The sequence below is a fragment of the Petaurus breviceps genome, unplaced genomic scaffold (assembly GCF_028583685.1).
Source record: "Petaurus breviceps papuanus isolate PSGF00001 unplaced genomic scaffold, PetGlider_PUasm1.0 90633, whole genome shotgun sequence".
Lineage (NCBI taxonomy): Eukaryota > Metazoa > Chordata > Mammalia > Diprotodontia > Petauridae > Petaurus > Petaurus breviceps.
Window position 1 is genome coordinate 1,296,071 of NW_027187293.1, and position 16,682 is coordinate 1,312,752.

At 38.3% G+C, this 16,682-nt stretch overlaps 1 protein-coding gene and 1 pseudogene across 1 annotated transcript; both read left to right on the top strand.

Moving 5' to 3' along the window:
- Positions 1–3,257: 3,257 nt before the first annotated feature.
- LOC138143274 (T-cell immunoreceptor with Ig and ITIM domains-like) lies at positions 3,258–5,603 on the top strand. The gene is made up of 2 exons (XM_069064503.1): positions 3,258–3,263; positions 4,871–5,603. The coding sequence occupies exons 1-2, from the start codon at positions 3,258–3,260 to the stop codon at positions 5,555–5,557; spliced, it is 693 nt and encodes a 230-aa protein (XP_068920604.1). The 3' UTR covers positions 5,558–5,603.
- Positions 5,604–5,944: 341 nt separating this feature from the next.
- On the top strand, positions 5,945–9,744 carry LOC138143275 (nuclear ubiquitous casein and cyclin-dependent kinase substrate 1 pseudogene; annotated as a pseudogene).
- Positions 9,745–16,682: the final 6,938 nt, after the last annotated feature.

Here is a 16,682-nt window from a genome sequence, read left to right on the forward strand (position 1 = left end):
TACAAATTCAACAGGGAAGCACATGACTGGAAAAACCTATGTGCCTTGAGCAGCTCTTGACTCTGGACTACTAGGCTTGATGATCTCGATTCTTTCAGGAACAATCTGCTCCAAACAAAGTTACTTCTCTGGTAGCTGCTCGCTTACTGACTCTCACCATTCTCCTGCTGGGTAAAACTGATCCTTCTCTGCTCCTGAACTGTTGAAGCACTGACAAGCTCTTTTTACTCCCAACCAACCTTAACAGGGCACTGATAAAAAGTGTTACCTTCTTTCAGTAGCAAGTAGTTCCCTTAAGATATAAAACTGCCAAGTTCCTCATGTCTGCAAATAGCCAGGAATTCAGCTTGGTCCAACCAGCTCCAAGCCTTTTCTCATAGCAAAGCATAGCTCACATCAAAATAAATTTAAAAGCTATCTTTGCCTCTCTGTTTCTCCCTCTCAAATGAGGGAGAGCAGTGGAAGGCAATACAACCTCCCCCTCCCCACTTGCCCCCCACCTCTATCCTTCCCCACCAGGTTTCTCTTTTCTCAGTCTATATGCATTGATGGCACTTGGAGAGCAATGAGCACCAATAGCTCTTTGAACAACATCAGGATTTAGCTGTCAGACAATGAGCTTCCATCACCTGTTTCAATGTTTACTCAGGCAATCAACAAACTAATGCCTCTCCTCCAATCATCAAACAAAGCATTGGAAGAGTTAGCTCTCACACCTTGTAGCCCTCTGTCTTCTGCTCCTGACATTTTGTGACTCCTATGCTTAGATTACTCTCTGTTTCTTGTATTTCTTCTTCTACCTTTTTTACTTAAAGCTCCTTGTTTGGCTTCTTATATCTTCCAGTGTCTCAAACTAGAGAATCCTTGTGGTCAATAAATCATTTTTATTTTATGAGATAAAAAATTATAAATTAATCTTTCTGCAAAGTATGAATCCAGCATATATTACTATATAATATATGTGCATATATAGCACAATATGTATATAATGTATGTATATATACATGCTATATGTGTTCTAATCTGTCCATAGTCCATAGTTATTTGATTAATAATTTTGCCAGTTATAACCTTAAATACTCTTAAAATAGTCACATGAAAATGAGTTCATGAACCATTGTTATCTCATTCACTACTTTGTCCTCAGTCATTAAAATAAAAAGGCAGCTTTCCATTTGGTCCTCAGAACAATCTGTCTCTCTTCAAAATTTTATCTAAGAGGTTGTTTTATTTCGCAAGTTGATTTTATCAGTTTTCCTTACACAAATGTTCTTTTTTCTGCCTCTTCCATCAACCAAACTGTTCATACTCAGTATTTTACAAGTAATTTAACTAATGACTACTTGGTACATTTTTATAAGAAACCGATGTTTAAGCCTTATCAGAACATAAAGCTGTTTGCAAGGCTGCTAATTGGGCACTGGGCATTTGACCTCAGCTGGTCACTATCCAAAACTTCTGGTATTTGACTGCAAGAAAAAGGTCAGGGGTGGGTCAGTCCCTTTGTGGGGGGCCAAACTCTCCAATGTAGAAGCTTCCTCTCATAATCTTTCTTGTACTACTGTCATAACCAGCTCTATCTCCTAGGGTCTCGTGGCTTCCAGATTTCTTGAACTCATGAGTTTGTCTCCAGTCTTTGAGATTGATGTTTAGTCATTTATTCAAGAAAGGAAACATAAATCAGAAAATGCAGCCATAACCCAGATACAAGTTCACCTAGATAAATGCATGTATCATGGAAGTAGCAGCAGGCATAGCCCCTACCACCCTTTACAAATTCTCTAGAGACAGACTGCAATATTCTCCCAATAGAAGTCCTAATCAAAGAGAACCCTAGCTGGAGGCTATTGTTTCTTTGAAAAGATGCAGTCCCTGACCACCAGTGAAGGTGGAGGTGGTGAGGCTAGGACCAGGGGACTACTCAGGATTTGACTTATTTCAGGGATAGACCACCACATGCGGAGAAATAGTCAAGAATTTTGTCATCTCCAGAAGGCCCACTCAGTGCATCATCATGTCTTTGGAGTCCGCAGAATTTCCAAGGATGATCTGAGCATACAACCTCTGGGAAGGCCTTTATAAACCAATTCACCTTCTCCTTTTAAGTCATGAAGGACTGCTGTGTTCATGGAGCAATAAATCGGTCACATCATTTCTCTGGATCTTAGTTTCTTCCTCTTAAAATGAAAGCACTGGAAAAATGAGATAATGTCCTTTCTAGCTCTAAATCTCTATTTCTATGAACCATGAAGATTGAGAAGTTGGTGTTACATAAAACTTATAATAAAGTTAATTCTCACAAATTTAATAATATGCATAATTTTGGTTGGGCTTCAAGATAATTAGGCACCATTATCAAGGCATTCACAAAAGTAAAAGCAATTATTATTATTTTCCTACAACTAAATCAAGCATTTCTGTGGTTAGCTGAAGAAAGAGGGCCAGGTGGGATGGGGAGGTGAGGAATGAAAATATAGCCTATAGGAGGCAGCTAGGTGGCACAGTGAATAGAGCACTGGCCCTGGAGTCAAGAGGACTGAGTTCAAATTCGGCCTCAGACACTTAACACACACAAAAAACTGGCTGTGTGACCTTGGGCAAGTCACTTAACCCCAATTGCCCAGGCTTTCCCCCTCCAAAAAGCAAAATATATATAGCCTATACCCTTTCCTTTCCTGTTAGAGAAAGATATTTTCTCCCTTTCCTTCCAGTTCTGATTTCAGGGAAGGATGATGACTCCTTTCTACCAAAGACAAGTTAGTCTTGGGATCCTATCCTGTTTTAGGAATCTATCATGTCCCATTACCTAGGAATGAGCAAATCTTCCTATTTGGGAGTGAGGGGGAGAGTGGGTGGTTTGTGGCACAGAAATTCAGACACTGAGTTCTCACAACTCAGTAAATTGGGAAGGAAAAAGCTGAGAAGAAGCTAGCCAAGGGAAAAGATGACTGGTGATATCGGTCTGCTAAAGCAAACAGCAAGAGGCCTATGTAGTGGTTTTTTTTAAACACATAGAAATGGCTTAAGGGGAGAAAAGATTAAAAGATAGAATTTCCCACTTCCCTCCCCCCAGTACTCTATTTTCAATATCATGGCACAACAAATTAAATTACTTTCCTAATACATGACATTGAAGGAATGGGGGTTTTGATGATTGGAGACAGGAGACAATTTTTGAGTGGGCAGGACCAGGTAGCAGTACGCCTGGGTAGCATGCAGCAACTGGGGCCTTTTTAGAGTTGGAAAGTTGTATGAAGATGACGGTGAGCTCCTGGAAGTGGGGCAGGAAGGGAGTCATAAGGAGGCAGCAGAAAGGAAGACTAAGGGAAGGAAAACAACAAAATCTAACTGCTTTGAAATGATGCCCTGTCTTCTCCCCTTCCAGCAACTAAGAACATTTACTCTTTTCAGGTCCTTCTCTCCTTTTCCATTCTCTCCTCTCCCTCCCAGAGCAGTAAATTGAGGCACAGGCAGTCACAGTGAACTGGTTCTGTGAAGAAAGTTGAGAAAAGACTAGAAGTATGAGGGAACTTTGCTGGTTCTATGCCTTACTCAGTTGTGCAGATATGTAGCTTATAGGAACTATCTTAAGAGGATTTCTGAAGTCATAGCACAAAAAAAATCAATAATTAATTTGAAATCATTAGCTAGAGAGATAAAGATAGGAATAGGTCACTCTGCTCTGAAAACTTAAAATTCCCAGTTATCTGTCATGTCAGAGAGAATTCATTGAACCTAGGTAATATTTAGGATGTGCTTGATCTTCACTATACACTTCATCTTATTAATATTAATGGGATAGACTCTGATAAGAGGAATTCATGTTTTTAATTATATTTTTATTTGTCTTAAATATTTAATTACACTTTAAAAATTTTTAACATTTATTTAAAAAAATGAGTTCCAAATTCTCTCTTGCCCATCCCCCACCCACTTAGAAGGTAAGAAATATATTAGTTATACATGTGACATCATGCCAAATATATCTCCATATTAGCCATGCTAAACACACACACACATGAAGAAAAATAAATAAAGTGAAAAAATATGCTTCAATTTGTACTCAAAATTCATCAGTTCTCTGGAAGTGGATAGCATCTCTCATCATGGGTTCTTTGGAATTGTCTTGGATCATTGTCTTGATTAGCATAGCTAAGTTTTTTGTAGTTGATCACTGTTATAAAATTGTTGTTGCCATGTTCAAGGTTCTCCTGGTTCTGATCACTTCACTTTGGATCAATTCATGTCTTCCTAGGTTTTTCTGAAACAATTCTGCTCATCGATAAGACCCCATCTTGCCTTGTGAGGAAAGCCAGAGAATGATCTAGCACAGACTCACTCTGTGTCAGATGATTCTGGCCTCCTTGTCCAATGCAAACGTCACAGATACCGAGGCTCCTTCAGAGTCTACCCAATATGGTGAACTTTTAATCAACTTTGCTTTTCTTTGGCTGAGAGAAGACTTGGGTCAAATTTATTTGGCAGGACCCAGGGTGTTGGTATTTTGGGGTCTCGAGTGCCCCTGACCTTAAACCTCATCATTTTATGGTTCCCTGATGTCTTCATTTTATGGTTCCCTGACTGTGAAGAACATTACAAATATTATCTCAACTGATTCTCACAACAATTCAAGGAGAGAATGATTTTTACACCAGAAGTAACCAAACAAAAATGCTTAACAGTGAGCTGATGCCTAAGTTAATTAAGGAGATAATAAGAGAGCACCTACCTGCTGGTGAAAGGAACCTGTGGGGAGAGTGAGCCTCAGGCTTCTGGAAGCAAGAATGAGACCAGATTGTGTAGCCAGCTCAGTTTTACTATCACCTCAGGAGTGAACTTCAGGACCTCTGCCCTCTGAAGGATTCTCCAGGCAGGGGCTGTGACTGGGAGAATTTTAGCTGTTAAGAAAATGTCTGCAGCTGAAGGCACCTCAGCTACTTTTCAGTGCAACCTCTTAAATACTACAGCTAAGGTCACACAGGTCACCTGGAAGAGGAATGACCAACTGCTTGCTAAACGTGACTCTGTTTATGGATCTTTTATCAACCCAATCTTCGAAAAGAAGGTAAACTTGGCCCTGGGGCATGGCATCACTCTCCTGTCCTTAACTACCAATGACACTGGCGAGTACCATTGTAACTTTCACACCTTTCCTGATGGGATTTACACAAGAAACATTTTCTTGGAAGTCACAGAACCAAGCTTTCCTGGAGGTTCAGCAGCAGAGGCATTGGACAGCTCCCATTCAAGGATCTCTCTTGGAGTCATGGTCTCAGTGATAATAGTCAGTGCTGCAACAGTCATCACATTGGTGATCTTGGGTGTCAAGACAAAAACCTTCAAGATCAGCTCAGTAAATTACAGCTGCAGGAGTCCCTCTAAACAGAATGAACTGAGCCCCAGCTCTTGTGGTAGGTGTCTCCAGCTAGAAGCCACACCGATGACCATCAATCAAGATTATCAGCAAGAAAATTATTCAGCACAATTTCATGAATACTTTAATATCCTCAGTTATAGAAGTCTGAGTAGCTTTAACTTACCAGTGGAGACAAGGTAATTAATCCCTTAAAAGTGCTTGCAAAACAGCCCTTGTATTTTGTACATATATGTGTTTATAAACACCTTCACTTGAAAAAAAAAACAATTCTGCTCATCCTTTCTTATAGCACAATAGCATTCCTTCACAATTTATCCTTTCTCATAGCACAATAGCATTCCCTCACAACTTCTTTGTCCCTTCCCCAATTTGTGGACATCCATAAATTTACAATTCTTTTCCAGCACAAAACAGTTGCTATAAATATGTTCTTTGATCTCTGTAATACAGACCTAGCAATGGTATTATACAAATTTTGAGCCTTTTTTGGGTTAGTTCCAAATTGAGCAATCTAACATCTATAATGAGCAAAGCTTGGTATTTGGGAGATAGAAAATTGATTAAGACATGGTCCCTGTGCTTAGAGAACTTATAACTGACTTTGGAGATCCAAAATATACACAAAAGATAAATATCCAATGTAGCATAGGCTAACTGTGAAACAAGTGCTATAAATCAGTGGTCTCCAAAATTTTTTCATCATGCACTACTATTAGTAAAAAAAAAATTGAGTATACACCTCATATATATGTTCACATGGGCTATTTGTGGCTGACATGTGGTAGAGCATTCTAAGCTTGTATTGGTCTGATCAGCCACAGTCAGACACATTGAAACTTGACGCTAGCAAAGTGATGTTATTTTGGTCCTCTTCAAGAGCAAAGGACAACAACCAACCAACCATATATTTATAAATTACATATGCTAATACGTTAAATGTTATAAATCATAACTAACAACATAAAAGATGAAAAGAATGAAAAAATTTTAAATTTAACAAATTTTAATAGCATAAAAAATCATTTTGTTCTCCTTAAAATATGTTTTGGTAACATTTTTATGAATATGCTTCCATTTTAAAAATTCTCTCTGTCTTGAGAGGGAGATTGGGTCGACTTGAAAATAATGATTGCCACTACTTAATTATTGAATTAATTTGACCAATGTAGCTAAATAGGCAGGTGAATTGTTAGTTTTTAAAGACACATAATACAAAAAATCAAGTAATGGGTTTTAATATACAGTGAACAAAGTAGCTTTTCAATAGGAGTCAGGTTTCTCTGTGCCTATTAGCATAATGCCTGGTATATTATAAATGCTTAATAAATGTTTATTGACTATGTGTAGGTATTTACTAAATACACTGCAAAAACAAAGAACTAAAATGAATTATTTCTGATTTCATTATTTGGGGGGGGGGGGTGGACTTAAGTTACTTGCCCAGGGTCGAAAAGCTAGTAAATTTGAACTCAGGTTCCTCCAGGGCCAGTGCTTATCTACTGCACTACCTAGCTGCCTATATTTCTCATTTCAAATGAGCAGAAAGTTTTCAATATAAATCCATTCCTATTTTTCTTTTTTTTTTTTTTAACACGCCTCTGCCTAATGAACGGTATCAAACTTAACTTCCTTTTCATGGCTGGTTACTATGGTTATGTTTTTGCACAAGTGTGAAGAAAGTCAAGAATGCTGATTTGTCTTGTCTGGGAAGGAGAATAATGTGTAGCAAGACCGAAAAGATAGATTGAGGTTAGAATGTGAAGAGCTGTGAATGGCAAACAAGAGTTTAATGTTTGATCCTTAAGACAACAGGAAATTACTAGAATTTATTGAGTAGGGGAGCAATATGGTCAGACCTACACTTTAGGAAAGCCATTTTATCAGGTATGTAAAGGATGGATTAAAGAAGGAAGAGGCAAAAGGTAGGGAGACCAATGCTGCAAGGCCAATAGGATGGAAATTGTGTAGGAAAAAGAAAAGGATAGATGTAAGAGGTCAATGGAAAGAAAATATCAAGATTTGGTTACTTTTTGAATGGGGTTGAGGGAAAGGAAAATGAGGAGTTAAATATGGCGCAAAGCTTACCCACCTAGATGTTTTAAAAAATGGTGATGCTTGGATCCATTTTTTAAGACTGAGGGGAGAGGAAAGGATGGGGAAGGGGGCTCAGCAGATCCTAGGGGCCAGGAAACAGTAGCAATGGAGCTGGCCAAAGCATCTTGTGGGGAAAAGGGGCTGAGATGGAGGGGTACCATGGAGGGGTGCCCTGGGCTCAGAATGGGGGCATAGGGGTCCTGGGCTGCCTTCTCTGGAGGTCTGGTTTTGGGTGGGAACATATCCAGGTCCATCAGAAACAGGAAGGTGGTAAATTATTCACAGTTTCAATAATGTGATGATGCAGATGAAGATTAGAGAAGAAATTCAGTCCCTCCAACTAAGAAAATCTGATCATCACCCTGAGAATCTAAAAACAAGTGGCAATCTGGGAAAAATTCATAGGAAGATAGTGAGGACTCTGAAGAAAAAGATGTGAAGACCAAGAAGTATGATTCACACTCACCAGAGGACAGCAAAGATGAAAAAGATCACAAAAATGCTCTCCATCAGCATTAGGGAGCTTCTAAAGCAGCTTCCAAGCAGAGAGAGATGTTCATGGAAGACATGGGAAGCAAAGAAGAAGAGGCACCATTTCAGGAGAAAGATTCTGGCAGTGATAAAGACTTCCTAATGGAAGATGATGATGATAGTGATCATTGCAATGGTAATATAATTTGAATTTGAAGATCCCTTTGTATTGGCAATGGTAACAGGTACTTAGCACTTAGTAATTAATCAAGCCTCTGTTAAAGAAACAGAAGGTATTAACTCCTGTCTGCTGTTGCTTATGTAACAGGAAGGAGGCGAACAGAGAGGGAGCAATACTGTATATAAGGGAAAGCCCCAGAGAGGGAGAGTCAGATCTTCTTGGAGCAAGCTCCATGTAGGCAGAAGCTGCTGCTACCAGGGAGGCTAAAGAAGAGGAGCCAAGGAGGCTGAGAGTAAAGCCATCCCCCCCAATCCCCTCACCCAGGCTGAAGAGAATGATTTTGATTTGGAGGACCTGGATGAAGTGATTTTGATTCTGGGCACAAGTCCAAGGACCAGCCAGAGCTGCTGAGGATTTCTGAGAGCCAGACAGAGCTGAGAGCCAGCCAGAGCTGCTGAGGACTTGCTGAGGATTTCCGAGGGCCAGCCGGAGCTGCTGAAGACTGAGGAAGCATGACTGTGATGCTGGTACTTAGTATGAACCTGCTTGTGGTTTTGTTAAGCCTTGTCTTCCCAGGAACAGAGACTGTGAAGGATTTGAGATGGACTTGACACAGTGAGTTCCAATGTGGAGCAGGAACTGCACAGAGAACTGGACAAGGACCTAGGTGTTGTCTGCCTTTGAACCCAGGTGACAGTTTGGTGAATCCAGGTAGGATCTGGGACCATGGAAGGGGAATCAGGGAATCCAAGAAACTACTCCAAGTCAAGCTGAAAGAAGACTTTACTTGGATACTGTGTACTGACTGAGAAATCGTAATTTACTAGTGACCTAGGGGTGGAGGGTTTGTGTATTTTCTGATGATTTGGATAGTGAATGATGAAGGATGATTGAATGATTGAGTTGATTGAATGATTGGTTGACTAAATGATTGTACTTAGTGATTGATGACTAAGTGACTGATTTGTAACTTAGTGTGCCCCATGAGTGGAGAACTTTGACTATTGTACTTTGTGTCCCTTAAGGATGCAAACCTCCTTAAGGATGATTGAAAAACTGAGATGATTGAATGCTTGAGTTCTTTGTTGAAAACTTTGTGACCACTATGGTGAAAACTATGTGGCCATCTTGGTGATAAATTTTTGGATGCTGTTTTTTTTATTTTCTGTGATAAGTTGTAGCATTGTGAATGTTGTACCTTGATTTACTGTGAATGTTTTGCTCTGATTTGTTATGGGATAGAGTGTTAACTATACTGTGTAATCAGAACCTTAGAAGCTGTTCACAGTAGCATTCTTCTGGAAAGCTGCTCATACATGGTGTTACAATCATGGAAGTTCAAAAAAGAAAAACAAAAAGATCGTGAAGAAATGCAAACCTGAAAGGAAAGAAAATACCCAAACCTAGGCTAAAGGCTACAGTAACACTGAGTCCAGTGAAAGGCAAAGGAAACATGGGCTGTTCCACAGCATCAAAGGCATCAAAGGAAAAGACTCCTTCCACAAAAGAAGAGGATGAAGAGATGGAAAGCCCCCTAAAAAAGAAAAGTTCTGTTAGGTCACCACCAGAAAAGTCTGGGGATGAAGGGTCTGAAGATGAATGTCAGTCTAGGGAAGATTAAAAAGTGATGGTTTGGGGAGATTTAATTTTTTTTTAAAAAAGAGGGAAAAAAAGAAAATCTGCTTAGGGGTAGAACATGGTTTTGGCTATTGCTTGACTTGGGCTTTGTATGCTGTCACCCTTTCAATTCCTCCCCTCCCCACCACTGGTGAGAGACAACAGCATCTTCCCTACCCTCATTGTTTTTTTTTTATTATTTTTTGCTTTTTGGAGGGCAATTGGGGTTAAGTGACTTGCCCAGGGTCACCTGGCTAGTTTTTGTGTTAAGTGTCTGAGGTCGGATTTGAACTCAGGTCTTCCTGACTCCAGGGCCAGTGCTGTATTCACTGTGCCACCTAGAGGCTCCAAAGCAATTGGGGTTAAGTAACTTGCTCAAGGTTACATGGCCAGTTATTTTTGGGTGTGGTGCTAAGGCCCCTCCTTGTTTTTGAAGAGAAAATTATGGTCATGTTTTTTAAATTATCTTTATCTATTGGCTACTCTCCCTCTCCCAGACTCCAGTAAAAGCCATGACAAAATATCCAATGAATTTACCACCTAACTTTTAAAAAAGAAAAATGAAAGGGTTATTAGAGGTGAAGCAATAAGAGTTGAGACAAACCCTATTGGAATTTCAACTTTACTAAAAGTTATCAAGGTGAACAGGAATCCAGAAAACAATAAGACTTTCAAATAAAAATGTTGTTTCTTATTTACCTGAATTAAAAAAAATCTCTGTCAACAAACACAAAAATATGCATATTTAAATTTGCTTTTAAAATCATGAATCTAAACTTTCATTGACTAGGCAGGAAGGTGATAAAGGTGGATACAACTTTAATTTTCCCATATTTCTAACTCCATTTAGGAACAACCAGGCCACATGACTTTTTCGTGTGGGTTTTGTTGTTGTTTTGTTTTATTCTGTTTCAATCCTGGTCATCTCAAGAAGAGTAGGAACAAGTAAGAAATTCTTTTCTCCTACTAAGGTCTTTAGGGAGTTAAATTATGCTCAACCTAAAAATCAGGGGAGCAAGTGCATCAAAACCTAAGTGACATTGTTTCAGATCTCAACATCCATGGTTTGTGTTTTTAAAATAAACATATATCTATTCTTTTTCTTAGAATAAATTTTACCAAGGATCAGGAGGAATTTAGATTTTAAAAGCAAGATTGCTGTACCACATCAAAGTTGTTTTTTTTTTCCTCAAACTGACAATGTTTAGGATTTAAGCCAATAGAGAACCAGTCAATGAGAAACTAAAAATAAATAAATGAAATGATGATGCCTGGGAAGAAACAGGGAATTCCATGAATGGGGTGTGTTTTGAGGGAAAGACAAAGCAATGATAAATGTAATGCAAATGACAACTTATCCATGCCTTCTCATCCCAAGACCCACTCCAAAACAAAAGGGGATAGGTGGAGGTGCTCTATTTCACAAAGATCATTGCTCCAAGAGGTGATGTGGCAGCCACAAGGCGATGTGGGAGGCAGAGGGTCAGTATGCAGGGAATATGAGAATTTTCTTAATAGTACCTGCACAGCTATTGGGTTGTATGCCCAAATTGGTATTAGATTATAAGTGCCCTAAGTAGGCAATGCCTGGCACAGAAGTGGGGAAATGTTGTGTTATAATGGCTGAAAGGTGGGTTTGACTGTTGGAGACAAGTCACCTTCCTACCTCTCTATTTATTGATAATTCATCCTTTGGTGTTCTTGCCTAGAAGTCCATGTTTTGGGGACCAGGGGTATAGAAAATAACTGGAGAAATTAGGAAGATAATGTTATAGACAGAGAAAGAAAATGAGTAAGATTTGTCTTTAATTGTCTCTAAGTTTCAAAGTTTTCTTTGTAGGATTCCAGAAAGGGAAAATAATGAACATCAAGTCCTTTTGTTCCTCTAGTCTAAACTGTACTTCAAAGTGAAGAAATATTTTTAAGCTGCTTTGGGAGCCATCTGTGAAGCCAAACTGGTCATATTTTGTCCCTTTGGGATTCATATAGAAGAGATTTTCTTGTTGAATTGCAGAAAGAAAAGTGTGAGACACTGCATTATTTTCTTTACAGATGATTTGGTTAAATAAATATTACTCACTAGTTCATGGCTTTTCTTTTCCTCTGCACCAGCACCTGCCCTCTCCTTTTCCATTCTATCTCTTTGCAACAGAATCGTAGTTTGCCCTTTGGAAGCCAAATGTGTTCATATTTTCCTTTGTTTATAGATACTCATTGTGTTGACTGTGAATGCTGAATTATCTATTTTTGGCACTGCATCTCAGGGTTCTGGCCCTTTGTCTCTATTAACTCATAATGCTTTCAGATTTCAGTGTAAGAAAAACTAAAAGATTGGAGACAGGAAGCATTGCTGAAGTTTTTTAATATGTTTGATGCTAATGGGCAAGAATGATGGTGTCTGAGAGTCATCCTTAGTAGTATCTAATGGACATTTCTCCTCACTGTTTTTTGGCAGTTGAGAAATACAGTAAGCAAAATAAAAAATGTGGAACTCAATGACAAATCAAATCCTATAGTTTCTTGAAAGAGTCCTCTATACATTTATCTCTAAAAACCATACTATTTGATAACTAACATAAGCACTGAAAAATCAATGGTGACAACAAATTATCAAAGACAAGAAACAACAGACAGAAATGGTCCTTGTGATGGGATAGTGGAAAGGAAGCTATGTTAACACACTGTTGATGGAGCTATGAACTGGTCCAAACATTCTGGATACAAAATGGAATCATGTGAGATAAATAACTAAACTATTGATATCCTTTGACCCAGAGATCTCCCATGGGGCATATACTTTAAGAAGTTGAATAATAGAAACAAATGTCCAATGTATGATAATAGCTAGCATTTAAGTAAATGAATTAACAGAGAGTAGCAAAAAACAAGAACTGGAAGCAAATTGGGTGCCTATTGGTTGGCAAATGACTGAATAAACTGTTCTAGGTGAATTACTGGAATGTTATTGTAACATGCACAACAAATATGAGCAATTCAGACATGTAAGACTTTTATGGAGTGATTCGGTGAAAGCAGTATAAGAGACCAATATACACTATGACTATAATAAATGTATATTTAAACAGCACTAAAAGGTAGCCAAACTCAGATTTTTTAATTACAATTATCACCTTCTTTCAAGAGAATAAATCATACTTCCCTTGGGTAGGTCAAGAGGTGAGGGTCTATAGATAGAGACTAGTGTACATGCTATTATATTTGGCTGTTGGTTCTTTGTTTTGTTTTGTAGTCTTTTTCTTTGTTACAAATGAAGATTCATTGTGGGAGGGAAAAGAAGAATGTTAGGAAATGACTAGTAAAAAGCTTCTAAAAGTCATCCATTTTAAAAAATTGAAGATGACATGTTTAAAAAGAGATGGTGGAAACCCCATATTTCCACTCAGCAAACATGTATTATGTACCTACTATGTATAAGGCACTGTACCAGATATGTCAGCCTACCTGTGCTGGACAATAAAGAAAAAAGAAAATTAAGGCAGGTAGGCTGATTTACTTCATTTTTTTCCATGCAATGATAGCCTTCTGTGTTCTGTTGATTCACCAGCTCATGGGAAAAAACAAACAAACAAACAAAAGAAAAACCTTAGCAAATGCAGTTTAACAGCTCTCTCAGGAAGAAAATAACACAGATTGCGTATTGTCACCTACTCACTTTCCTTAAAAGAAAGTTGTCTTGTCAAATTGAATAGTGTGACATGTTGATTTTCCAATCCCATAGCCAGTGCCTGGTACATAGTAAACACTTAATAAATGTTTATTGACTGATCAGCTTGCATAGCCAGCAGAGCCCTGAGCTGAACCAGAAGATCTGAGTGTTTGTCCCAGCTCTGTGACCTTAGATTCATCAGATTCTTTGTCTCAGTTTTCTAATCTGTAAAACTTGGAATAATAGTACCCACCTTTCCTATCTTATAGGGTTGTTGGGATGACCAAATGAAATAATGAACATAAAATGCTTTATAAACTATATAACATTTAAGCTGTTAGAACTTAAACTACCCTAAGCTTCTTGGGAAATCCTGTATAATAATAAACTCTTCTGTAAGTTCTGCAAACTTGAAAGGGATATTTTAACATGAGTTTTTGTTGGTTTTTATTGTTGTTCCACCATATCTGATTGAATCTGATTGAAGGCAGTTCTTGATGAGGAACTTTTTGTATCAATACGCATTTGTACCAACCAAGAGACATGAAGAGTCACCTTGGAGAGGGTAAATGAATTACCCAGGGTCATGCAACTAGTATGTACCCAATGTAGAATTTGAACTCAGTTCTTTTTGAGTCTGAGGCCAACTCCCCATCCACTCTGCCACCTTGCCTGTTATTAATAATAACAATGTGGTTATTATTAATACTGATTATATTGTTGTTATGAGTAATTTTGTTATTATAAGCCTACACTTGTGCCTTTTGTAGCATAGAACTTATTTTGAGTTTTCAATGCTATGTCAATGGAAGATCTGGCAGAGCCTTACCAAGTTGGAAAGCCTCTCAGTACAGTAAGTCCACTTTCCAAAGACCAGCCTACCTAGTATGAAGAGTTTCAGCCAAGAAGTTTTGGCCATTAAGCAATGAAAATTTTGGTCATGGTTACCCAATATTTTAGGTGGATTAGGACTCTAATGAAAGAAAAAATGAGAAATTTCATCATTCTTAATGGATCATTCTTTTAGATACAAATCAAAGTGGACCTTCGAGGTCATCACATCCAACCACTTCCTTTTACAGATGAGGAAACTGAGACCCAAGGAGTTTAATAGACTTGTCCAAGTTCACCAGTAAGCATCAGAAGTGGAATTTGAACCTAGGTCATCTGACCTCAGAGTCGGTGTTCTCTCTCATTATTTTATGCTGCATTTACTTGCCAGTTAAGGAAATCAGGACCCTTTTCAAAGGTATTCTGCAATTTAAACATTGACATTAGGATAGAAGTCCTAAATCTCTATATTAGAAAACATTTGAGTCCAGAATACCATCTGTAAAATGCTGCCTTCAAATAAAAATAAATGTATTATGTCTTTAGCAAACATTAGAGTCATTCATACATGGTTTGTATCCAATTTCCAAATAGGTTTAAAACTATGACTGCATTTAAGCTCTGTCAATTAGTGATAACTTTACAATAATCATTCTCATCAACTTTCTAATCTATCTTCTTGCTTCCTCTGGAAGTCATAAAATTCTCTGAGATACTTCTTACATCTGCTGTTTTAGTAAATGGTTGTAATTTCTTAGGTGAGATTTGTATCCCAGATTTTCCATGTGATATCTGTGCCATCCAGGATAAATCACAGCTTCTCTGGCTCTCATTTTCGTCAACAGAAGAGATGGTTGGATTAGATGACCATTAATTTCTCTTCCAGTTCTAAATCATGATACTGTTCTGAGGGCAGATCTATCTCTTAAGGGGAAAATTGGTGTAGTGGAAAACATTCTAGTTACAGTTATGAATCCTTGGTTTCAAATCCTAGCTTTCTTACCTTAGTAACTCATGCGGGTGTCTTTTTTTCTTCTTTTTGTACTTGTTGTGCGTTATGGCATGGAGACTACCTCTACCAATGCACCTGCCTTTCAATTAATAATAGTCCTAGTGAGTTACTCAGGGTTACCAAATGGTTTAGTGAATTGTCCAAGGCTACACAACTATCATTTGTCAGAAGAGTGCTTGGCCAAGGCCAGTTTACTTTCCATTATGATGGGCTATTTATTATTTGCTTCTGTAACATTTAGGAATTGAACTACATGATCTCCTGGGTTATTTTGGTCACTAAAAATATATATATATATATAATCTCCTCATCTGGTAAATAATCCCTTCTTCCAGTGGAGTTTTGATAACTCTCAAGGTAATTTTCAGGCAACTAAATTCTCATTTCCTCTTCTGTGGTCCTAGTTACTCGACCTATAGAATTAAAATTGCTCTCTGAGAAGCCTTGTGAAAAGTACTGAGAAATCTGGAGGAAAAAAAATACAAAGGAAACATTCACAAACAAAAGGGAAGAGGAGGTTAAAGCAAGTATGCATGGTGGGGGAATTGGGAAAGGAAAGGATAATCTCTAGTTTGGGAATTTAGAGAAAACAGCTCGTTACTTGGAGTTTGAAAGCTACAGGCTGCTGACTTAGTTCTGCCTCTGAATACAGAGGAAGACTGAGCATTCTTCAAAGCGACAAGCGTGTGGCTAATCATATACTCTCTCTCTTTTGTTGCCTTCCCTTTTTACTTCTAGATAAGGGTCCTCATTCCCCATTCTATTTCTGGGAAGTAGACACAGCATCTATTTCTTTCTCCTGTCAACATAGCATAATGTTAAACATAATACAACATCAATCACACACTCCTGTCTGTTCTTTTCACCTTTCTCTCTGCTCCTCCCCTGCCCCATTGGTGTTTTATATTCTATAGGAGGAGAACATATCCCTCTAACTTATCTTCCCTTTGAATCGTGATTTATGCAGCTGTTTCAAATAGAATTATACCTCTCTCTGCTCTCCTTGCACACTGTGGATTTTCCTTCCCCTTTGTTTGAGCTACACTTCTTGGGTATTATTAGGCACCATCATCTCTATTTATTGATGTTTACTGAGGATGCAGTGTGTACTAGGTGCAATATAGAACAGAGAGGAGACAGCTCAGGATTATTTAGGCAGCATCTAAATAAGACAAAAGAGGTAAAGCAGAGAAGGAGGCAGATGCCTAGGAATGGTGGGAAGCAGTGGGTGGCACTTTGTAAGGGGACTTCATGTCTCAGTGAGAACAGCAGTGGCATTACATTCTTCAAGTTTTCATCACATCCTGAGTCAGCTAAGTTCATAATCCTACATCTCCTAGGGCTTAGTTCTATAGGCACAGAAATAGAGTCAAACTCATCACTGCACATTTATTGAGTGCCTAATCCATGCAAGATAGTAAGGTGAGTATTT